Source organism: Drosophila biarmipes, chromosome 2L (assembly GCF_025231255.1).
Source record: "Drosophila biarmipes strain raj3 chromosome 2L, RU_DBia_V1.1, whole genome shotgun sequence".
Taxonomy (NCBI): Eukaryota; Metazoa; Arthropoda; class Insecta; order Diptera; family Drosophilidae; genus Drosophila; species Drosophila biarmipes.
In genome coordinates, this window is record NC_066612.1 from 9424290 (window position 1) to 9449464 (window position 25175).

At 39.9% G+C, this 25175-nt stretch overlaps 5 protein-coding genes across 5 annotated transcripts in view; 2 read left to right on the plus strand and 3 right to left on the minus strand.

The window, feature by feature from the left end:
• LOC108032718 (uncharacterized) overlaps window positions 1-25175 on the minus strand; it is a 45684-nt gene that overhangs the window by 18438 nt on the left and 2071 nt on the right. The window contains exon 2 of the mRNA XM_017106699.3: window positions 12770-13106. Within this exon, the coding sequence (XP_016962188.1) occupies window positions 12770-12923 (154 nt within the window). The 5' untranslated portion in view covers window positions 12924-13106. The remainder of the gene's footprint in view (window positions 1-12769; window positions 13107-25175) is intronic.
• LOC108032721 (male-specific sperm protein Mst84Dc) lies at window positions 21240-21797 on the plus strand. The gene is made up of 2 exons (XM_017106702.3): window positions 21240-21406; window positions 21458-21797. Exon 2 carries the CDS (start codon window positions 21471-21473, stop codon window positions 21657-21659), a length of 189 nt encoding a protein of 62 aa, XP_016962191.1. The 5' UTR covers window positions 21240-21406; window positions 21458-21470; the 3' UTR covers window positions 21660-21797.
• Window positions 22072-22775, minus strand: LOC108032720 (uncharacterized). Its single transcript, XM_017106701.3, has 2 exons — window positions 22613-22775; window positions 22072-22455 (listed from the first exon to the last, which is right to left on the minus strand). Exon 2 carries the CDS (start codon window positions 22431-22433, stop codon window positions 22188-22190), a length of 246 nt encoding a protein of 81 aa, XP_016962190.2. The 5' UTR covers window positions 22434-22455; window positions 22613-22775; the 3' UTR covers window positions 22072-22187.
• On the minus strand, window positions 22777-23107 carry LOC108032722 (male-specific sperm protein Mst87F). The gene has a single exon (XM_017106703.3). It carries the CDS (start codon window positions 22936-22938, stop codon window positions 22780-22782), a length of 159 nt encoding a protein of 52 aa, XP_016962192.1. The 5' UTR covers window positions 22939-23107; the 3' UTR covers window positions 22777-22779.
• On the plus strand, window positions 24042-24753 carry LOC108032719 (small cysteine and glycine repeat-containing protein 2). The gene has a single exon (XM_017106700.3). The coding sequence runs from the start codon at window positions 24291-24293 to the stop codon at window positions 24678-24680; it is 390 nt and encodes a 129-aa protein (XP_016962189.1). The 5' UTR covers window positions 24042-24290; the 3' UTR covers window positions 24681-24753.

Genomic DNA, 25175 nt, shown 5'->3' on the forward strand with positions numbered 1-25175 from the left:
CAAATTGCATTTTAATAAAACAAGTTATGAAATTTGGAACTGAAGTTTTGGGTCCCCGTTCTTAAACCCACAAGAAAAGGAAAGATTAAATAAATTAAAATTTTGACCCTCCCCAAAAAGGAAACGTTTGATGAAGAGTTTTAGACAGATTAAATATAAACTCATAGAGGTATCTTACTTCTTATTCGGGATCCAATATCTAATAGCCTTTCGAAAGACTCTGCATGGTGCCTACTACTAATTTTTGGCAGATGTTTGGTCCTTCCCGGATGTCCCAACACTATTTGTTGTCATCCAAAAAAAGGATTGTTGGCTCTCCCCTTTGGATTTATTTGCGTGTGGGAATTTTGGAGAGGCGGATGACAAGTGTGCAATGTGCCAAATATAAACATAAATGGTTTGCTGGGCTCCCGAGTATCTGTGGTACAATGGCCGAGTGTGAGTGGGATGTGTCAACTACCTGGTGGACAACAGTTGCTGAAAGCCCGCATGCAAAATGCATAGATACAAACACACTTTTTGTTTTCGACAGCAATCTTCTATGGCCAGCTGCAACTGCAGTTGATGGATCGATTTGTTTGGCCCTCTGAACCCCCTCGGAATTCCATCCAGACCGATTCGTCTCGTCGATTGTTGCATAAATTAAAATTCGTATTTCTTGTAAATATTTGCTGCGAAAAACGATTTCCTCCGTATGTGCATAGTGAGTTTACATTTCGAGTGGTTTTCCATGAATGCTTCAATGATTCAAAATGTTTGTAAATGCTGTTGTAACATGAGCACAGTACTTTTGAGAGATTAGTATATTATTTAGGTAAGCTAGCGATATGGAGTTTAAGCCTAAAAAAATATGATTACAACGCCATTTTTAACAGCTTTAGACAAAGTGACTGAATATATTGTATTTTTTATGCTCAAGGCGCTAAAATATTTAAAACTCTTTCAAAGTTCACCCATAACACTTTATAAATAACAAGTAAAATGTTGCCAAGGTACTTATTAATTTTTTTATTTTTAGATTTTTGTTTACCCTTCCAGTGACAGTGTTATGGATGGGATATCTTAAATCACCAGAAATTATTATGAGCAGCAAAAAACGTGTATCAAACTCAATATAAAGGTCCTGATTGACTGTCTATCGGTTGCTGGGCCCTTATCATTTTGTGTATATTTTTTCCCGGACGGAAAAGTTTTTGTTCCGTAGCGAAGTAATTTCTTCTGCTATCTGAGAGTTTTCGACAATGATGGTAACTATATGCGATATATATACAAAATACGTTTCGCTGGGAGTGTGTATATATAGGTGTGTTGTTTCGCCAGACATCGGGCCGTCAAACAAACCAATTTTCACTGCTTTTCCAATAACGTGTCCCATGAACCGCCCCCACCGCCCCTCGATCTGCTGTTAAATGTAAACTGCAAATTGTTGGTTTCCATTTTTTTTATCCCCCGACAGGACGAGGTGGGTTGGCTGGGTTGGGGTTTTTCAGGCGAATGGAATCGTTGGGTTTTTGGTAACAGCTGCGCTGTTAAAAATCGAAATGAAGTCTGACTCTTTGGCCAGACTCCGAGCGTTCTTAATTAAGGCATTCTGATAGAGAACTCCATGGCCGACAATGGACAATAAAGGATTTCAACTTTTTGCTGCATCCCGTTCACCTTATTGTTTCCCCCCGCTTCTCCCTTCATTTTTATTTCTTTTCTGGTAATGGACAGTTTTACCATTTGCGTATTGCCTAACCAAAAGAAAAAAGGAGTTCGGAGGGGGAGCCTAGGTAAATATCGGGATACCAGAGAGAGCCCCAAAATATCAATTTATCTTTAGTCCAGAGCTCAGGAGAATTGTGCATGCTTTGCATGAGAAGTGGACGTGGCTCCTGGGGCACGTAATGTTGCAATTTCTCAGTGAGGGAAAAACCCAGAGAAAACCAGACCGGAAAACCTGCTGCCGTAGAGTGCCTTGTTTATGCAATGACGACGCATAAGTAGCAAGTTGATTTCGGTCCGGGCCCCCATGCAACTCGCTGTGGAAAAACTGTCTGAAACAAAATAAATTACAAAACAATGTTGCCGGGCAGCCACGCCCCCACCTCCGCCCACCCAATGCCAGGTTCCCAAGTTTTCCGTGTGCAATTCCAGTTGCCGGCTGCCATTTTCCAGCACCTTAGCATCATCGTTGCTGCTTGACATGCTGGCATCTTCGGATCTGTGGGCACTATAATCTAAGGAAATTTATGTGAAAGCCAACTGGAAAGGGAAAGTGAATGGGAATTGAAAACCCGAAGGTCTCGCATTCCGTACATTTTGTTTATGCCACTCAAATGGAGCTTTTGGGAGTATTGATTGGTCTGGGGTCGGTCTGATTGTTTGACATTAGCAGTGGAAATGGCAAAAATACTTGCTTAAAAATATCATATACTATTCGCAAACGATTTTCTAAGAAAATGTTGAAACAAAAGACATGAACAAAACTGATTCCATATAATTGTTTACTATTTATTCCTCTACACCATATAAATAAACGTATCTTTCTGCTTATAACCGACTTTTAGAAAATCGTTATAATATTTTATGATGCAGTTTGCTTTGCGGCCTGCAACAAATCCACTTTAATTTTGTATTGTGATACCCCAAAAACAGTTCTAGGTCATGTCAAACTTGCCTCCTTCAAAGGATGCTCGAACATTTACAGCAGCAGCCACAAAAACTTGAATGTCCTTGTTTCTAGCATTTTAATTGATTGTAACGATTTGATTTATAACAAGCCCGGTCTCATTCTCTCTCTCGTTGATATATGCAAATATTTGGTGATTTATTCGCCAGCTAGCCAGGGTTGTTTCTAATTGTGTAAATGTTTTTGGTTTTGTTTGACTTGGATCATCGATTGGCCATATATCATCCGACCCCGGGGCTGAGTTGACAATTTTCGCATTGATCAAAAGCCCAAATCGTAAATTTCAAAGAAACAGTCCGCAAATGAGCTGTCAAATGCAAAATAGTCCTGAATTCCACCTTTTGAAGATGAGGAATTGGCCTGGTCCTGCTTTGCATTAAGCATTCGACCGGTTGCAAAGCCAGAACCACATGTAAGTTGAAATTGGCCACAGAGCCTTCTGTGTGGGGGTTCACTTTCGTTTGCGAAGACCTTTCGACACAAGTCCCAGTTATTGTCCCATGTTTGTATCTGGCATTTCTGACTGGTGTCTGTATTTGGCTTGGGTTTTGGCTTTCGGTCTGCTTTTGTATTAATTGCTGTGACATATTTAAGTTGAGATTTTATTGTTCTCTGTGCCTGGGCATGAGCTTTCCTTCTTTCTTTGTTTGCGTGGCTGAGTGTGTGTCTCTGTGCGGTGCCCTGGCCAAATTGATTGAAATTACTACTTAAGTCAAGCTACAAGTCCCCCAAAGGAAAGCCAACTGGCAACGGCAGTTCTTGCTATGCGGAGGTGGCACAGTGGGTTGAGTATCGAAAAAGACACAGTAAAAACTAAAATTATATATTTCAAAAAATAAATAAAAGCAAGTTCTGAAGAATTCGAATTAAGTTAGTAAAAAAAAGGCCGAAAGAATTTGTGGTTTTAAAATAGTCTATTGTAGCTTGTTAGTTCCTAAAAGAGAGTTCTAAAGAATTCTCGTTTTGGAAGAACTCGATTGTCGCGTGCTTAATAAATAAAACATCCATTAGATTTTTGTATAAGGTGACAAGTCTTGGGAAAACAACCTCTTAAATTAACTGCATGGCTTATTAAAATAGCATTAACTTTGGCTAATGTTTAAGCCGCTCCTGACCTACTGTGCGATTCTGGGCAGGGGCTTCGGCTCATAGCTTTAGAGGACAGGCAGAACATTTCATTCGAGATCCACAATGCGAAAGCCAGCTAGGATTTGTAATGAAGATATACAGACACGTTCTGAGATACAAACACGCACGGGATACGGGATACAATCGCACACATGTCCGGCTCAAATCACTTAGTTTCACATTACAAAGCCATCCTGACGAAGGAGGCGAACTCCTTTCTGCTTGTGCGATTCCCCGCCTGATACTCATCGAACATATAAATTAATGAATTCGATGCTTATCAATAGCCGAGCAACAACAGCAGTAAGACGGTCCTTTCCCCGATTAGTTGGTTTTGGTTAGCTGGGCTTGTTTTATTTGCTGGCCCCCCGATTATTTTCGAGTGACTGAGATTTCCAGTGTCTTGTCCAACTTAAAGTCAACGCGGAGAACAAGACAAGAAGTCGACGTCTTGGTCTCCACACATTTGTCTTGTTCGCATTTATTATGGCACATTCAGTTGATAAAAGACTCTGCCCCCTTCAATCATCCCATTGTTGTTCCGGGGCTTATCCCCTGGGGTTTTGGCCCCCTCCATCCTCTCATCCATTTTTTCTCGCCGGGGATTTGTAATTCGGTTTTGATAAGGGCCAGAATCCCCTGCTTTAACTGATTCGTCTAGCGGTTATCTATTATCTGCGAGTAGCGAAGCCCTCGAAACGAGACTTTATTTTCGCATTAGGAACATTGTTGGACGTATCTCATTGGGTTGATTAGTAGGGGAAATCATCAGTAGCAGAATGAAACGGAAAATTTCAATACTCAGAGATGTCATACTCCACGGGATTAGTACATCGATAGGCTTTCAGAAGCTAAAGAGAATTTTACTGATAGCAATGTACGTTTTAATTTAATGCCTTCAGACGACGTTAACATTTCATAGCGATAAATATTTAAGTAATTTACGGTTGAGCATCTCAAACGGAGAACCCTAATGAAGCTGCTGCAAAGTAGCCTAATTGGAAATGAATATTACTCCTACTGGCCGTGTTAGCCGCAAAACGAATCCCCTACCTGCAGCGTTTACCTTATAAACTTCCCTTTACAGGCCAGAAAGGGCCATAACGAAGGCTAAGCAAAGTGTTCCGGGCCAATGGGCCATTCATAGTGATTTTAAAATGCAGTTATGCAAGATCCTGATGCAATCGCCTGCAAAATGGGAGTGGAGGAAGACCAGTGTCGACTGGCAGCTGGATTTCTGGAATGGCAACTGAAACTGGTCAAGGCATATCCTGAGTCTTGGCAGCTGAATAGAGGCAATAAAGATGGTCTGCTCTGAGCTGGGGGAAATCCAAATCGGATTCCCATCAAAATGCAATAAGTGGCCTATGGATTGGTCATATTCGAGCCCAAATGGGCGCCCTAGAAGAAAAGACCAACAGAAGGTTGAAAACATTGTCGGAATGTATGTCATTGTAAGCGTTAGGGAAGGATAATTGGTATGATAACAGTTTTAAATGTGTGGTCCCAAAATTAAATATTAATAATTTATTAAATCATGAAAAATTATTTTTGTAGTGAAAAAACTTGTATGAAGTTCTGTTATATTTATAAAATTAATTATAGATATCTATTCCGATATTTCCCCCAGTGCACTCACATCATTAGTTCGTTGCCCCAAGAACTTTGTTGCTGATTGATTTTCCGCCCCACCCAAATACAAAACCGAACATTGCCAAGGAAAACTTTCTGCGAACTGCCATAATTTCTTAATCTACATCAACTGTTGACAGTTTTATTAAAAAAATTTTCGCATCTGACATGCCAAATGTGAACAAATGAACAGGAAACGGAAGCTGTACGACAAAAGCAGCTCAGAGTGGAGCAGTCGCGAAAGAAAAAAAACAGGAGACCCAGAAAGAAACCCGAAAACAACTCAAAAGATGTGTAAATTTGTTCGCCAGAGACAGGACGAAGGGCAAGTGCCAAATGTCACATGGATTTGTGGTGGCTAGCAGAGAAAAGTATCGAAAAGTATCCGCAAACCCCAAGGAAAATATCTCGAAGAGAATCCAACAGCCAGCATCCGTGGCTGAATGCTGTGTATCGAAAGTAGAAATGAGAAAAGTTTTCGGCTCCACAGACCGATGGCATTTATTTTATATTTGTAGCAACTTTTCCAGGGGGTTGAAATTTAGTTTAGTAATCAAAGCAAGAATTTGTCGATGGGGCGGCGGCCTGGCCTTCGAAATCGCCCCAAAAATTTGTTTGTTTTCGTGCAAAGGCATAAAGAACATCATAAGGGAGGCAGCAGGGAAAAAACAACAACCGAAACTAATGTAATGGAAATTTCGTTTCGAAATTATTGAAAATAAATGAAAGCAAATAAATATTCCGTGGGCATTTTATGGCTCAGAACACCCCGGCAGCTCAGGAAGGCGATGGAGCAAGGCGTTGCCCGTTTTTTATCATCCTTGTGATCTCGAGAAAGTAAAGCTTTTACCGGCCTAAGGTTACTCAGCTGGATTAAAGCTTTGTTTGTTTTGTTTCACAAAAAATATTGTCCTTTGGGATTTATTTTTATTGCATTATGATTTATAAAAAATGTTAGTTACTATCAATTTAGTAAAACAAACTGATTTAATATACTTTAAAGTATTTTCCGGGAAGTGTATTTTAATTATCGCCTTGGTTTCGGGATCTCGGCTAATTTCTCGTTTCATGCCCTGCCTAATGGCGTGTAAGAGTACAAATTGCCTAGATTAGTGCCTCAATTAAAAGTGAAATTGAAATAAATTAAAAATTTCCCTACACACACACATTTGCCAGCCGAAGAAGGCCCAGACAAGAGCGTTTTAGGGGGCCACTTAGACTACTTTTTTCTAATTAATTAAGTAGCAACTGGGGGTGGGGTGAAGTGTTTATTATTTGCTAACAAAATCAATTAGCTTAAAATTGAAAGCATTTTGCGAGACTCTCTTCTTGGCATTAGGTAAATGAATGATTTATTTACACTTCTATTTTACATTGTTGAGACTTGATTCTGGAAAATATATTTGATTCATTAGGTAAACTTATCAAACGGGAAAAGACCATTTTATTAATTTAAATGCTGCCAAGGGACTTCATTGTTTATGGAACTTTCTTGAGTTACATTAAACTAAACGGATGAGCAAAGTTCTTAACTAACTTAGATTTATACCTTGGAAGAAATCTAGTTTGTGTTAGAAGCACTTAAATATATCAGCAAGTTAAGTGCGAAATTCAACTTCCGGTTCCTGTCGCGATGATAAATGTTTATGTTATGACATGTTTTAAATTTTCAGGTGCATTAGTGTAAAGTGCTTTTTCCTCGCCGAAAAAGACGCCAGAGAATGGTGGTGAAAAATGTCTGTGAATTGTGTGCCAGGCGAGACGAAGAGCTAAAATGCTCTTAACACTTTCAATCTTTTTTTTCCTTCTTTTATTTCCACCATTTTTGCCCTTTCTGTGGTGGCACAGAGTGTGTGTGCTTGCGGGTGTGCGGAGTTAACCACCTGACAACCGATATTAAAATGGAAAGCTCATTGGGTGAGAAGTTATGTCCATAATGAATTTAAGCCAACGAGGCGGGAGACTAGAAATTCAGCTTCCCGTTTTAGGACCTTCATAAACATTGTTTTCTGACACTATTTTATTTATTTAGATTATATTAATATATATTATATTATGTTATATTTTTTTTTATCCTTAGTACTTTTCTTCTGAACAATCTACTATTTGAAATATTTTATTTTTTTGGTCTTTAATTCAAAATGTTAGTAGGAACACAACAAGATATATTATCTGCACTTAGGTATAACTATTATTCGCTTCTGTAACTGAAGACGACACTTTTGTCGCCCGTTCGTGTATCCTGCAGGTGCACTATTTATTTTCGAGTATGAGTGCGTGTGTTAAAATTTAGCACAACATTCTTCCAGATGCATCTGCTTTAGTTTCAGCCCGACCGGCACACTCAACTCCTGCCGCCGTTTTACGCATTAAGGCGCTTTTGCGATGGCGCAAAATGCAATTTATACATTTCCGTTAAGCAAGCGAAATTCCAACAATATTTTTTCGCCTCTCCTCCGCCGAGTGCCGACATGTTTTTGCTTTTAGCGGAATGCCACACGGAAGCGACAACAATGCGGTGAATGCTACCATGCCACACACATCCAGCTGGCTCACAGAACAGCTCGTCTATGCCCCGAAAGTTGTGATCCCATGTAGTTTTTTCACAGAATTTAAACTAATTAAAATGCTTTCTAAGGGCATCCGGAACATTCATAAAATAAGCAAGGCACAGCGGCAGATCGGATTGCGTTATTTATGGCAATATAGGAGAGGGAGGGTCGCGACTTTTCCTCTTTTGCATTCACCAGCGCCGCACTGGGGAAATCAAGGAAAATATTTAATTTTCCAAATCAATAAACACGCTGATTGCATTGCCTGACAATTGGCATCAGAGTGAGAGAGTGGGAGGCAATAAATCTGGGCATGTGTAAGCGATGCCTCGGTATTTATTTGCCGGATACTCCGATGGCCCCATCCACCCAGTTATTGGTGGTCAAAATGGAGGAGCCGAACAACAAGACAAACTGTCAACTTGCATGCCCAGTGGGTGGGTGCGGCAGTGGGAGTGGCGGCTTCCCTGGGGGCGAGGAAAAATAATTGAATTCCCCAAATGCCAAAGTGGAATTTTAATTTGCGCCCGACACTTCCTAGTTGGCCCCGGGCCCTCAAGAAAGTTCGAAGAATTGTTGCCACTGATTGCTGATCAGTATGCAAAATGTGTGCGTGCCAAAAATCAGCGCAAAAAACGCTGCGTGGCCGGGTGGCAAATGATGAAAGTGAAGAAGAAAGGGGGGTCAGCATTGTCACACGTACTTTCATCGCTCTTTTCGAATCGATGTCTTAGAAAATTAGCAAACGCCATTCTGCCAAGCGCCGCACCCCGTGACTTGGCATGCCCAACACCTTTTCTTTCATTTTTTCATTTTCCACTCCGCATTTTTTCTCAATCACCCTTTTTTCCCAGGCCTTTTCCCCCGAAGCCTGATGAATGCAATGCATTTTTTATGGGCGAATTTTTATGAACGGGCTAGTATATTGGCATCTGTTCATTAAAATTGATTTAAAGCTGTTAAAAATGATCAAAGTTGGCTAAACCCTTTTTTATTTATCCAAGCACAACATGGTTTTATGTTATTTAATATTTTAACCAATATAAACAAGGTGTTGGCAGAATAAATTACAATTTGCCGGTCTTTGTTGCAAGTACCCTCATAGTTATGATAGGCTTTCAGAAACATAATTATGGACCCATTTTTGACAGTCCGTGCTGTCAGAAAACGACCGCCATTTTGTCGAAAATAGAGCTTCCGCTTTATAACATACTGCCCTCTCTCTCTCGTCGACAGTATCGTGGCATTTATAAACGCATACATATGCATGAGATCATAAAGATTGCGTCTGGGCCCGAGTGTGTGTGAGCTTTGTGAGTGCAATGCATTTGTCATAAATGTAAAAAAAAACCAAAGGAACTTCATAATGGCATACATGTGCGTTTGTCGCTCTCGATCACTCCAGCCGCCCATCTCACTTCCGCCCACTCTGGAAGCCTCTCGTCAACGGCATAATGAATGCATCCGGCATGCATTGAAAACTTGACTCATATTTCATACCCAAAAAAACATGGAAAAAAAAACAGAAAAGAATAAAATTCTACGGGTACATTGACCATCTTGTTGGGGCCTCATTGTTGTTGCCCGTCCGGTTTTTGTCAACAAATTTGTTGCACTTGTATGCGATACATACATCGCATATATGGCATTTTAAGCCAGTTTTTCACATCGTTCTGATGATATTTCATAATCTTTTATGCCACACCGTCCCCGTCGTACAAATAGTATGTATTAAATTGCATTTTAAGGCAATTTTATGAGTATTTTTTTATTTTTTGTGCAATTTATATGCAATTTTTTTTATAATAACACACTTTTAAGTGCAGCTCAGCCGGCTTTAACGTGCGTAGGCCACTTTCAAGTTGATATACATTATGGGATTACAAAACAGATCCGGCATATTAATTTTCAATTGCAATATACCATTCGGTTGGATTCCATTGTGACGTGCAAGCGTATTTAATTTGCACGGATGTAATGGGCAATGAAAATGAGATACATTTCCATTGTTTCCAATTTTAGGAGAGAAGCGAAAATGAAATGTATTTATAGAGCTGTTTAATGTATGATAATTTGAGATGCTGGACAATCGATTTATGTTTTCATTGATTTAATCAGCAGCTGGTAAGGAAAATAAATTACTGAGTAATTAAATTACAGTTTTTTAAAATGATGTTTAAGCTAGGGAAATTAGTATTCATTTGTTTAAATTTATAATCAAATTGTTCATGCAGTTTTTTAATGTTTTTAAACAAAAGGCCTGCCAGTAAAAATCGAAAATAATGTAATGTAAATACCAACTAAGGAGAGAACTCTTGGTAATTCCATATTTTGGCGTAGTCACACCGCATTAGCCATCGGATTACGAAAATATTTTTACCTTCTGCTGCTCGGCGGACTGACAAACTGGCTGACATGGGCCGCACTTTTCACGCAACTGCAGGATGCTGACAAAAGGCACGTCAGTCGCCTGCCTGCATTGCAGCCAAGCTGGAATGTCAGGACAGTAAACGGCAAATGTCTGCTAGACAAAGACGACTCAGCGCCAGAGCCCCTCAACTTTGGTCCTCCATATCCTCCTCCTGCCAGCCATCCTCTCCCGGAGCCTTAATTCCTACATCCACCTGCTGCCGAAATAGCACAAACAAAAAATTCAAAGTGCAAGTTCATGTGATATGCAAAGTGGAGTGTAGGAGGGAGTTCCTGTGCGGGCTCACATGCAGGGTTGGTGCACTCAAAGAAAATGGTTATAATGATCACCAAAAATATGGAAATGATATAATATTTTCTCTGCTGATCAAAACACTTTCCTAGCTAAGTTTTTATTCTATTAATATTTTTATAAGGGATACAAATTTAGATGGTTTTTTGCCAGTGCAGCTGAGATGCTAAACAGAAGGCCTGCCAGCGAAAGGCTGATAAAGTTCAGGCACACCAGGGCGTATGTGTGATATGCGAGGATGTCGGTAATGATGATGCCGTTGAAGAATGTTAACTGACTTTGTGCATTGCGGAAAATTGAAAACGTATCTACAGCCCAGGCTCCGCCGCTCTTGCCCTTCCATTGTGATTGGAGCTGGCCGCAGAGAAGAAACTTTTTCCAGCCAAACCTATTGGGGGATATAGCCAATTTCGGGCATTGTTCTGCAAGGAGGGCCCCTCAACATGTTGCATGTTTTTCTCATCGCTGGACCAAACTTGAATGGAATAGTTTCCCTTTTTTGGGGGTTGGGCGCTGCGGGGGGTCGATGAGTTTTCCACTTAATCCCCACATACGACGATGCAGTGCATTGTTTATTGTTTGGCCCTCAAAAGGATGGTCACGGTAAGCACTTTCCCTTCGACAGCCCCTTTTGTGTGTGCGTTTAGCATAAATTAGAAAGTATCGATCGATCTGTGCCGAAATTGAAAAGGCAACTTTGCCGCAATCGGAAAAAGTTTCGAATCAATAACCAGGACCAGGCAATGTTTTTCGGCTAAGCTGCTGGCCAACTGAAATTGTAATTCCGCAGAGTACTGGAAAAGGAAAATGAGGGGAAAATAAATAAAACTTGGCCCTAACCACGCATTCGGTAATTGCAAGAAAATCTCATTTAATCCCAACAAATACGACTTCATCACGCAAAAAATTATGAAATATATATATTCCCCGTCTCTAGGCAGCAATTGCTTTCGCCCCCTGTATATATCTCTATTTATATATCCTTTTCCGCTGCTCTTGGCCCTAAGTTGCCTTTTTGTTTTGCTTGTTTACACATTGTCCTGCTCGCGCCTTTTGGCCAGACAAAAAGAATACATAAATAAGGCCAGGCAAAATGGCAGTCAGAAGCATTGGTTGGATATTTAGTATCGTAGTTCCTTTTGCAATATCATCATTTTGGTCTTGTTGCGGTTGGGTGGCAGCATTTGAGAGGAAAAGAAAGCTCAATGAGTTGAATCCGCTGAGTACAAAAATTGGGTGGCTTATGGAATTGGTAGCCTGGCAACCTATCTTCATTTTTCATTTTGGGAAAGCCTATTTAAATTCAATCGGAGATTGTTTATGCTAGATTTTTAAAATTTAAAAAATGCTAAGTAACGACTTAAATTGTTTTGCTTAGAATTTAAAGAATAAAGTTTTTGTAGCTCATAAAATGCATAAACAATTGTACATATTTTTGAAAAATGAAAGCTTATTATTTTAATGTATTTATTCAATATTTCCATTCTTTATGGCTATAAAAATATACTGTTTTTTTGGAAGTCTCTTCTCTTTTTTGGAAAACTATAAGCCACCCTCGAATTGTTTAACTGCTTCCTGGGCTCTTCTTTTTCTGGCCATCGTTTCATGCAGATGAATGCGCGTATTTATGAAAAACGTTGTTGTCATCGCGGATTTGTTGTTTTTATTGCCGTTTGCTGAATGTGCTTTCGCCTCCGCCCCGGCTGATGAGAAATAATGTTTGCGGAAAAATAAGATTTGTTTATTTTACGAACGATTGATTTCGTCTTCCGCTGTCCTTGCCGCTCCATTAAGCCTGCCTTCCCGGGCCCACCACCCACATTTTTCCCACCCACTTCGGCCACTTGTCCTCGCTTCATTTTGCGCGGCTTAAAAATTAATTATCGCCAAAGTCGGGCACTCATCTAGGACTCTCGTCTGTCAGCCTCGACGACTGTCATTTATATTTGGCAGGCTTTGCCCAACTTTTTGAAATATCTCATCAAAGTTTTTGTCGTCCCTCGACTTTGTGTCACTTGACTTAGCTGTGATTTGGACTCGCTCACTTTATAATTCACTTACCAGGCACCAGGACGAGGAGCAGCACCAGAGATATCCAACAAACGCAGCCACGCCCACTGAAGGATCCATGCCCCTGGAATCCGCAGTCCTTCTTCGCCCTCCACTTGTTGGCCATTTGCATGTGATGGGTCGCCATAGTCGTCGTCGTCGGCATTGAAATAGATATTTTAACTATTTTTCTGTAGGGGATGTGCGTCCTTCTTTGCTTTTTTTCCTTTCTCGATCTTCCGTCGCTTCCGTTAGGGCCTTGTAAATATATATTGGCCAATAAATGTCAATTGAATTTGACCTATTTCTGAGTTTTGTGGATATGGTTTACTCAGAGGCAAATACCCAGCTGCAAGAATAAGGAAGTTTGAGTTTAAGATAAGTATGGATTTATGGGCAATAAAATTAAAATGGCAAAATTGAAATCCCAACTAAACACGAATTTAAGAACTATTTCTTAAATCTCTACATAAGCATACGTATTTTGTAAATGTAACTCTATCGTTTTTACTATTTCTGCTTAATATTAATAATTATTGTCATTTTCGATATAAATATTAAATTGCAAAATTCACCTTTTTAGGAAAAGAATTCCCATTAATATTGAATTACAGCAGTTTGAATGGCAAAACAAAAACATGGCTAAATTTCATTGCTTTTTGATTGCCCATTGAATAATTCAGCAAAATTCATTTAAATAATTCATTAAGCGTTGCGTTTGAAACCAGTTCTATTCGATGGCATTCAGCACCACGTATATGCCCCAACGCTCTTGGCAAATACAGTGATTAATGCAATTAACTGCAGTACTTTAATTAAAAATCGCCTCAAACAGACACGCAGAACAAACACACACTCTGAAATCGATTTCATTTGAACACTAATCCGTGGGTGTGTTGCACTGAGCAAATGAAAAAATAATAGCATTAAGAGCAGGGGCAAAAACTTAATTCGCAGAAAAAATATAAGGAAAGAAAGTGAGAGAAAAAGTGGCCAGATGGAAAATTCGTTAAATAGCTTGAATCGCATCGTAAAAAAAGGAGGATATAGTTAGAGAAATGGTGTTGGCCTTAACATGTTTTTTCAAACCATAAATCAATACATATTGATTAAAGTTAAAAGATATATTTCTAATTTGATGGTAATGTCTTCAATTTGAAATAATAGGTATATAAACTTGGTTTAACAACTTGTTTTTATTTGTCCTGTACTTATAGGACTTTTATTTATACAATTGTGATGCTCTCTTCCTCTGCTTAAACGAGCATTTCCTAATTGTCTTTCCACTTTGCCAAAAAAGAAAACCAAGCGAAACTTCAATCCGCATTTTAATTATTTTCCATTTAAATAAAACCCACACACTCACATACCCACTGCCATTTAAATACACCCACATGAGCTCCATTCCATTTGCCTGTATACGTCGTAAAAACTTCTTTTCCCTTTTCGGCTTTTTTCGTCAGCGGCTTTGCTTTTGGCCATTTTCCTTTAGTTCTGCCAGTTTTACACTCTTTTGAAACAAAAGTGACACAAATACACTCACACCCATGTTGGCCCTTTCAATAAATTTAGCCTTTTCTTAATACCCTTAAATGAGGGATTTAAAATATATAAGTGTATTTTATCTATTGATAAGAATAAAATAATAATTAGACCTATGAGTTTGAAAAAAAGAATAGTTTACTAAATTTCTTTGGAAAGTTCCTTGTAAAGATACTCCTATAAGTCAGTAACTGACATTGCCTTTTCCTTTATTTAGCTTTCCTTTTAGAATTGAGTTGCCAAGTTGGGCTTTTAAAATGCTTCCAATGCCAAAACATTCGAAAAAACATTTTTAGGGTAGAGACGCTGCATTTAAGGTAATGAGCACATACAAAATGCAATTAAAAGCTTGTTGCCAAAAATGCAATTTTGCGTATCTTTTTCTTTGCTCCCTTCTGAAAACACATAAAAGCATACGTACATAATTGTGTATGTATATTTTTAAGCTTGGACTCGCCAGTTTGGGCACAGCATGCAAAGCATTAATGCATTTTATGGGCCCCAACCGACAGCGAATGCTTTTAACGATGCTACGGGAAAAGTAAGGAAAAACTGAAAAACCAAACGTGAAAGCAACTGAACTAAAAATTTGTTTTAAACTATTATTTCGTAAAAAGTAAAAAACTTTCTGTAGGATATGCTTTCCAACCTAGTCATTCAAATTTTGTATCTTAGCTTGCACAATTGTTTTATTTATAAATAAATTATATACCAAATATGTAGGGGTATTATTCTAAGTGAAATGATACTTATAATTCTAATTTAAAACACTTCTTTTAAATTTACTAATTTAAATAATATATTTAAATATGTTGAATTGTTTGCTTTTTCTATGTAGATCATACTTAAATATTAAATATCCTAGGATAAGGTAGACATCCTACGATTTTACTGCGTGAGTAATCCCTGATTTCCCATCTTAGCAAACATGCAAAACGAATCCGTTTCTTGGATTTTCTTTGTAAGTCACCGATTCCATTATGCAATGTGTAATGTATTGTAAATAAAAAGTCTTCCATATTGCTTTCCTATTCTATCTTTTCAGTTTTTGCATCTCATGCAGTTCATTGGCCCTGCTGATTTCCATTCTATTTTCATTTTCCTTTATTTTTTGTATCCCTACTCCCTTGTTACGGCTCACTTATTTCATTTGCCTTGATACCTTGTGGTATTCGAATTGTTTGCACAATTTATTTCAACTTCGGCTCGGGCGAGGAAGTGAAGTTGCAAACGAGAGACTCGGTATGACAAACATTTTTGTGCCGATTTGCCAGTCTAGTTTTGTGGGTCAAGTGGAGCATGCATGTGCATCCATATAGTATGCAAATGCCACCCACTCTGTGTTTGAATGAATAAAACCACCAACTGCAATTACGGGCAGATCAAAGTGTTTCCATCAGATTACCGTTGTGGCAATATGCGCCAAGCAGAAAATGTTGACTGCTGATCAAGTAGCTAAATCTCTGATTTATTTAATAGAGCAATGTTTATCGAAACAGGATGATTTCAAGTCATACGGCTAAAAGAGTTTTTTTTACTGTTATTTTTATTTCGTTTTTCACATCTATATTAAAATGATCATAGAAAAAAGTTAAAATATACTTCTATAATAAAACATTGGTGATAGTAAAAACGTGAAAAACATATTACGGGCAGCACTGGAAAATGCATCCAATACCGCATAATAATAAATACAAATTTTTCTGTTTTTCCTGCTTAGATAATAGATGATTTTTCTTTAAAGTATACATTGTTTTACAATAATATATAATACATATGTTTATTTGATTTTTTATGTCTCTATTGAAATGTTCATAGAAAAAGTTAAGTAAAATACTCTTAAAATATTGCGGATAGTACAAAATGGGCAGCACTGAAAAATGATGCCAATACCGCATAATAATTAATACAAATTTTCCTTTTTTTCCTGCTTGACTAATAAATTGATAGTTTGTGATTATGAAACCATACAATGGCATGGATTAAAGTAAAACACCGCTGATGTAGAAAATCTCCGATGATTATAGCTCAGGCCTTGATCCCAATGGGTTAATTAAGCGCAGCATTCATTGTTTTCGTAACCCTTTCCCCCGAATTTCACCTTGCATAGAAATTTACCTGGTTGCCTGTGCTCACGTCATCGTTGCCGTGCAGCTGCCAACCTTTCTTAGACCGCAAAAACTCATTACGACCCCCTTCGCCCATGTCCCTGCCTTTGTGTGCTTCTTTTCACTTGCTGTCTCTGTAGCTCGGTGCGTTTTTGCTATTTCGCAATTAAAACTTTCATTAAAGTAATTAAAATTGCAACAAAATAAACAAAAATACAATCGAAATCTGCAAGGTCTGGCGAGCGGAGGGGATTTTGGTTCGGGGCTTGGGGTTTGGGGAGAAGATGGCAGCGGGATTTGACAGACACACACAAAAATGCAGTTAAAAGCGGTCCATGGGGGGCGAAAAGTGGGTGGCTGGGGCAAGACAAAAGTGTGACAAATATAAACAGGGGTATAAATAAAATGGTTAAGTGCTAGCTGGCTGGCAGGGGGAGTAGGGATATAATAAAATGTGGTAATTGTAAATAAGTGGAAAATGAGTGCCGGGTTTTCAGGGGGCGTCGGCTGTGGGCTGTGTGTCTATTGCATTTGGCGGGATAACATTTTAAATTCAAATTAAACGACCGGCAAAGCCACAAAAGGATTGACATGAAGTTAGTGCCACCAGCCAACCAACCCAGTAGTCGCAACAAAAAGGGGAAAAGGCGACAACTTGACTAAGGGCAACCACAGCTCCAGTTGGCAGCTGTCGTTGTTGCACCACCATTTTCCCATCCATTGTGTTATTTGAGCTTGACATTTGCATGGCAAATACGAAAAATGGCAAGGAAAGAGGGCCAAGTTCGAGTTACAAATAAAATGTGTTCTACGTTTCATGGCTTTCAATTAATTTCCAAATAATTTGCAAATAAGCAGACAAGCGAACAACAAAAAATAAATAACAATAAAGGCTCTAGTTTCGAAAAGAGCCATAATTGTTTGGATGCTTTTTCTCTAAGGGTGCATTTTGCCAAATTAGTTTTCTCTCTTGATACTTGATGCATATAAATTGGAAAATCAGACGATTAAATCTGAAAAACTTGGCTATTAAAATCGCATGATGCTGAATTTAGGTCACCATTAAAACATTTAAACAGCCAACTGGAAGAAAAACTCAATTCATCCCATTAAAAACAAAGAAAAATTTTGAATAATGGAACTAAAAGATGCTTTGTGTTTTCTGCAAAATGGCCAGAAATATTAAACTTCAATTACTCAATTGTAAATGTGAATTATAATACCTTTCCATTGGTTTCAATTCACATACCTTGCTTCCATTGATATTCATATTTTTAACTTGCAGTATGGGAAATTCGATGTCATGTCTTGGGGACGGAAATAAAAGATTTTCCACTCCCTTGGGATTTTCCGCACATTTCCTGGCAGGCAAACAACTTAGCCGGGAGAACGTTTAAAGGCAACTTGACACGCCGGCAAATAAAATCTAAACTTCTTAAAGAAAACCCTCATCTTTTCCCCCCCCGACAACGCACTGAGGGGTCGATGAAGCTAAAAACGAATACGAAAAGCAGTAAAAAAAAAAATGATAAACGCTTCAACTGATGACACATTCAGTTTCACACACGAACGACTTTCAATTTACATTTGATGTTTTATGTTTCGCAGCATTTACCAAACGAAAAACGAAGAAAAACCGAATGAACCAGGAGGGGTGGCGAGGTTTTCTGGGGGCGAAAAGAAAAAGAATCACTCATACGCACCCACGCACATGAGGATTGGCGCCCGACGTTTGACGCCGCATGGCAAGGCGCTTAGAAAAGAAATAGCGCATAGCACACAAAAAGCACTGAATACTGGCTCCCAGACCCAGCAGAACTTACCAAAAGGCAGCCGGTCGAAGGAGTGGAGCCGGGAGTATCCTGCAGACGACAACGGTGCCAAAGAGACGACCGGCGGAGGAGCAGGCGGCGTTGGGTAAATAAACGAAAATATTTTGTACTTCAAATGGAAAGCGAAAAGCTAAAAAAACTCGAGAGCTTGAGCGACTGCTTGAGTCCTGAATGCTCTGTACTAGCACTTAGTATATATTATAAACCATATTATATATATTATTATAAACCATATTTAATATCATATAACAGCTGTGATGCATATTTAAAATATTAATATATATTTTATTAGGTGAAGAAAATCCCAAAAGGTTTATTTGGTGGAGCCATACCAGAAAAAAATAAATTCATTCATATTATAAACAAGTTTTTTTTTTATTTAATATCATGTAACAGCTGTGATGATATTAATGTAATGTTAAATATACCATATATTAACATAATATATTACCAAAGGTAGAGTATATTTAATTCTTATAAAGAACGGAATCGAAAGCCGTTATGCGAGATGGGTAAAAATATAGCAGAACATCATATTCAACAAGATCAAAAAATGGATTGCTTTGTCTAGCAAAGTAGTCCAATCAGACTGACTTTTGGCTTTTCCAAATTTGGCATAGGTAATGCCATCTTTTTCTGCTGTCTTAAAATAAATAAATGCCTTTTTGTTGAAGCACACAAAGATATTTTTTATAAATTTTGGGAATCAATTACATCCTTATTTCTAAGTCGAAAAACAAAGTCCACTTAACATTCTTGAAATCCAATAATACTGCCTTCTGTACCCGCAAAGCGGAATGAATTCCCCAATGAGAAACTTCAGCCAACTTGTAATAAGCAGCACTCAAGGATATTTCCTACATATTGACAACTTCGTAGTGTAAACTTTTCAATGGTCACTTGTGAGCGTTTCCCCGAAAACCGATGCTTGACAAGTTGGCTCTTTTGAGATCGCCCACAAAGGCACTTCAGATGGAGGCCCACACAAAATAGAAGAGCCGCACTCAGCATGCGGTCAGCAAAAAAGCCAAAAGCAAGAAAGTAAAACAAAAGCACCCAGAAAGCAGTTTGAGCAGAAATTGCCCATAACGAGCACTAGACCAGGGAGAGAATGTGAGATGCCAGAGTTCAGGGGAAATTCACATCATCTTTTGTATACCTTGCATCCCAGCACCCCAGTATCCGTGGCAAATAAATTTAAAGCGCTCGAAAGGCAAAAACACCATGCACTCAAAGACCCCACATTTGTCTCAATGAAGGCCGTGTCACATAAGTAACGTTAAGTTCTCTTTTTACCTAATTTATACAGTTTACCCTGGGCGGTTGTCCGAGGTCCGGAGACCGAAGTCCGATGTCCGATGTCCTGAGGTCTCTGCGGTCCCCCATTTATGTCCGGATTCAGGGAGTGGAAGCCATATAATTGCGCTTATCTCTTGGCGCACACTCAAGTGGCCCGGCTCAATATGTTTTTGGAGTGAAATGAAGTGCCCATCGTGTCCACTTGGACAAAAAAGGAAGAGAAAAAAGACGGGGAGGCCCAGAGGCAGTGGCATTGGAATCCCAGCAGAAATTTTTGTATTTGATTTAAAAGGAAATACCTTTTTAGTTGAAGCCTCTCTTGTTTACCCTGCTGTTTTTCTTTTCTTGGTGTTTCCTTTTTTTCCCTTGTGGTGACATTTTTATACGCTGTGTGCTTGTGAGTGGGGGACAAGTTTTTGGCATCCTACCAATGAGATTATCTTAAGTGGGGTGTTGGGTTTCGATTCGGCGAAGTTGGAGAACCTCAATTGCAGTCTCGAAGCAGGGTCTCCCTTTTTTCCCTACATAGAAATGAGCTGCGCAATAGTTTTCAACTTTCTGGGAGGTCTGTGGTTTTATTTTACTCCAACAGCGGGTTGTTAGGTAAATCGATGTAAATTGCTTTTTAAAGAAGTTGAATGAATAAATTATGGGCGCAAATAGAAAGCCAAACAGCAGAAGATTCATTGTCAATAAAAACAGAACGGACTTTTGGAGGAAAGGTATTTCTAAGAAAAAAGGTTCAGAACCAGTTAAATGCGAGCTACGAGTATTTTATTTATACAATATTTTAGAATAGCTAAGGTTTTATATATTTTACAAGCTCTTAAATATTTTCTAATCCTTTTCTATGGGAACCCCTATTAAATCAGCTAAAACAATAGCCTCTAGACATTTTTCAATACATTGGATAATCGATTTACTACTCCATTTAAACAAATTTAAATCTTCCTCCACTTTCCGATCCACTCTCGCCCCGGCCTCCTCCATCTGTGTGCTGTGAGTGCATCTTTTGAAAGCCTCAAGTGTGAACACACATTATAATAAACGCCTCAATTGTTGTGCAGTCATCTGTGTAATTTATGTTTAGCTAATGTTCAGGGATCGATGAGCTTGTCAGCTTTTGTGAATCACAACGCCCGCAGACGCACACGAGGTCCTGCACAGTCTGTATATCCTATATCCTGTCCCGCACACACATGCCCCAGCATTAACCCCCCGAAAATGGCGAAGGAAGCTGGAAAATAACGTTAAGGTTGCTTCGTTGAGTCTAATAGACTTTCGTGTCTGCCTCGACATCGCCGTTGCCCCAGTTTAGAGCGGGTCCTGTGGAAAATCCTTTCGGCATTTCTTCACCCATCACCGACATTTTGCTGGTGTTATTCTCCCCAGAGTTGTCGTTTTTTTTATATTTTTTTTAGACATGTTTCAATGATTTCTTATTTTTGCCAGAGGGGCGAATCTGTTGCGCTGCTGTTTTGTCGTTAGAGAAATTCAATTTTTTTTTATTTGTCGCTCCGATGTTAAATCATTGATGTGTGAAATTTGTGAGCCTCGCCAGGAGGAGCGCAGCATCCACAACAACTTGACTTTGATCGATTTTTAAGGCCGTTTCTCTAGCCCACTTTGATTTCCCTTCTGCCTTTCTGACTGGTTTTAAATTTCTCCACATCAAGTGGGCCCTGAGAAGGAATTCCCTGGGCTCGTGCTCCCTTTTCCGAAGTCAGCCCATTCCAGTCTAGTCACTTGTTTTGTAAACAGCTCGTACGCTTCCACCAGTACTGCCAAAAGTTCAAAAAAATTCCGTGTTTAAAATAAAATTGGAAATTGGAAATCTTTTCTTACGCGTATCTCTACGAAACCGAACTGTGAGTTTTGTTTACTTTGAGTGATCCATTTCTATTTTATTTCCCGCGTAGTTAGCCCATTAAGATGTGTTGCCAAGGAGCCTGTGGATCGGTATCCTATGCCTTGGCCTACGGACCCGTTGGACCCGCTCTGCCTGCCATGAACTACCAAAACTGCTGCTGCGGCCCCAATCCGCCCTGTGGTCCCTGGACTTGCCCACCGAACAGGTGCTGTTGCGCCGGCGAGTGGGGCTGCTTCGGACCCTTCTACTGAAGACCCCTGGGATGCGGAGGAGTCTATAAAAAACCACGTAGAAGGACGTGGAATTTTTTTGTTCTTTTGGTTTGAGCCTTGCTACCTTATGTACAAAGGTCTAAGCAAATCAATAAATTAGTGTCTTTAAAGTAAAAATTCATTGGGGCTCTTGTGGGTTACAAAAACTATACACTATTTTGGAGTATATTTGGAGAATATCGGCTAGCGGTGATTCTTTTAGCTTCAGAAATGCTTTATCGAGGGTTTCCAATCTATATCTTCCAGCCATTAAAAATTAAACATTTTTGTAAATCGCCCCAAAAATCTCGAAAGGAAACGTCAGATTTCCTGCACAAAAATATTCCCCAAAAATAAACTACATAAAGCTTTTTAAAAACATCTTTCACTCCCGAATAAAAGTTGGTCTCGATTTATAGTTCAATCAGTCCGATTTTCCAATTTTATTGTGTCCTACTGATTTCAACTTCACTATTTGGATTTAATTCTGCATTGCCAATAAACACTTTTGATTTAGCTATCCCCATGTTACTTCTCATCTTCCTTTTTTTTCTGGCTACCATCCTGCGTACAAAGTTGTGCCTCAAGTGGGGACAGGATGTGTGGTACGTAGCAGTTGTTGGAGTTCTTCTTGCGGCTGGTATCAAGGACATAACACTTATCGCAGGGACCGCAGGGCGTGGGTATAAAGTCTCGGCCGGTGAAACGCACTGTGGACAGAGGTGGATTGTTGCAGGCCAGATCATAGGAGGCACAGGCCCAGCCACCGCACATGGTTAGGATATGACAGGAGGAACTATGGGGTGTAGTGTTAATATAATGAAACTCCTTTAAAGTGTTGCAAGTCCACAAATGTCTTAATAACACATATTTATATTAATGGAATTTAATGGTAATTTTGAAGAAATGTAAGAGAAGTAACTAGTAAAAATAATTAAAAAAAAAAAACTTACCCCGCTGGAAGTAGATGTTGTTCCGACAACGATTGGACAAGGACTGAATGGGGCTTGCTCTCGGCTGACAGTCTGAAGTTTTCAAGGCCCACTCTGTGAAAGTGGGACCCATGAACAGTGGGGCTCTCCACTCGATTCTGTGACCACTCCAGATCGGAGGCGCTGACCTAGCATCCGCAGCAGCCGCCGCAGCAGCCGTAGACGGAGCAGTCGTCACATGGACCGCAGGCCGTGGGTGTGAAACAGCGCCCGGTGAATCGCAGGGTCGACAGCCGCGGATTGCAACAGGCGAGGTTATAGGAACAACAGGCCCAGCCACCACACATCTTGAGTTGCTCGGGGTTCTTTCAAATTTCTACTCCTTTTTGTCTACTATTTTCAGTTTTTTTCGGGTTAGTTATTGCCGATGGAGCGGACACAAAACCGAGTGTTTGGTACTGAAGTGGAAAGCGAACTGAAGTTGACTGCCTGTACGGGGACCAGAGGCGATTTTTCGCTCTGGCAGCTGTTGACAATCTCATCGACGCCGCCCTCGGGGCTTTCTACGCTTCGAAAATCTGGCCCAAAAAGGAAGCTGGCTAAATCGGAATCGGAAAAAGGGGTGGCACCATGGAACGCAAGGGGGAAATAACTGGACATAACTATGGGTCCTTAAAGCACTCACTATTTTTAATTTCGATTTAAAAGATGAAATTTATTAAAATAATGTTACTTTAGATTAGATTATAATCTTAGATATCTCCAATTTTGCTAGACGCTTGAATTTTGTATCTGATCCCCATGATTTATTTTTTTTAATGATGCCTTAAAACATTTAGATCTGATTATATTTTATTAACTAAACTTAACTACTTTTTTTTGTCAAACAGTGCCTGTTAGAGATATTATTTCTCAATTCCATTAATTCTACAACACATTTGCAACTGCACTGTTGGACATGCAAATATCTATTCCGCGGATAACGAACCGTGATGAAACTTTTTGTCGCTCCACGATAGCCACCACGACAGTCCATTCCACCTCCAAATCAACCAGGCGGAGACAATCAATTACATTAGCCCCCGACGGACCAGAGGGTCTGCAAGGGGGCTTGCCTGGATGAGAGGATCCAATAGACAAACCCACGCATGGTCAACTGTGCAAATAGCACTCGGAGGAGAGCAGAAGCGACTGCGAGTGGAGGTTCCGGTTGGGTATTCTTAGTGGCATATGTGGCATTTAAAATGGGACCACAAGACAAATATAATTTTATGACTAATGCAATTGTTTCAACGGAAATTAGGTGGGGTATTAGAGGAGCTGGGATAACAGTTGAAGAAAACTTTCTAGATTTAGTTGGAAAAAGTTTTAGATTAAAATAAAACTGGCCTGCATTGCACAGTACGGGATTTCTAAAGTATTGAAAGCACAATTTACCAAACATGTTCATTAAAACTATACCGATATCCATGCCCTACATGCCATTTTTTTTTTAGAAATACTCAACGAAACTGCAAGAATTTTTATTCAACAATTGCAAAATTTTCCAAGTGGTTTTGCAACTATTGGCGGAGAAAAAAGGTGCTAAATAGGCGCCTGGAGCTGTGAGCGGTCAACCATCATTGCCCCGGAGTATTTAGCACTTTTTTTAACGGCAAGTACTTAGCAACAGGTGGCAGAGGACTTAGTACTTTTTGGGATGAGTTGTGCGGCGCCACGATGTCGGACGCCGTGTGGACCCTGCGGGTCCGGTCTTAAGCCCTGCGGCGGAGGAGGTTGCTGCGGATCTGGCTGCGGAGGTGGTTGTGGAGGAGGATGTGGCGGTGGCTGCGGATCTGGCTGCGGAGGTGGATGCTGCAGTGGATCCTGCGGAGGATCCTGCGGCCCATCCTGCGGCGGATGCTGTGGCCCGCCGCCCTGTGCCGTGGTCTCGTACCGCCTGACCTGCGGACCCGTGGGTCCCCTGCTGCCCTGCATGAAGTGCACCTGCAACTGCGGATGCAGCGGCTCCTGCGCCCCGCCCTTCTATTATGTGCCGAACAAATGCCAAAACTGCTGGGAGTGGGGCTGTTTCGGACCCCTGTACTAGCAGTACCCTGTTGTTGCACTTTTGATGGAACTTTTCATACTTGTGAATGCAATAAATTCACGCGTCAGCCAGAGTTATTTGTGCATTTTCTGCTTCTTTTTTTTTGCCTTTCTGACAGGCTAACAAATGACCGAGGTCCAGTTTCAGGGTTGCCAAAGTTTGCGCCATGAAAATCATTTAACATTCGAACTTTTGTTAGCTGGCCCGCAAAAAAATCGAAAAAAGGAAATGGGCAGGGAAAAGTTGCCATTGGAGAGGCTAGAAAAACAATGGAAAAATGGGTAAAATCTGAAAGCTGCTTGTTTTGGTTTTGCATACGATGAAAATGCGGGGGCAGTGGCGGTGGCCAAAAAAAATGCCAGGGAAAAACAAAATATGCGTGCGAAAACCTTCCAATCTATTTGGTTACACGACATACTTATGTAGGTCATGGATCTGACAGTTTTTGTTCAGCCATTCGGTTGTATTTTTTAGCCACGCTTGAATAGCGAAGAC

Bases quoted from the DNA above. Each gene is read 5' to 3' on its own strand.
- LOC108032719 (XM_017106700.3), top strand. From the start codon at position 24,291: ATGAGTTGTGCGGCGCCACGATGTCGGACGCCGTGTGGACCCTGCGGG.
- LOC108032720 (XM_017106701.3), bottom strand. From the start codon at position 22,433: ATGTGCGGTGGCTGGGCCTGTGCCTCCTATGATCTGGCCTGCAACAAT.
- LOC108032722 (XM_017106703.3), bottom strand. From the start codon at position 22,938: ATGTGTGGTGGCTGGGCCTGTTGTTCCTATAACCTCGCCTGTTGCAAT.
- LOC108032721 (XM_017106702.3), top strand. From the start codon at position 21,471: ATGTGTTGCCAAGGAGCCTGTGGATCGGTATCCTATGCCTTGGCCTAC.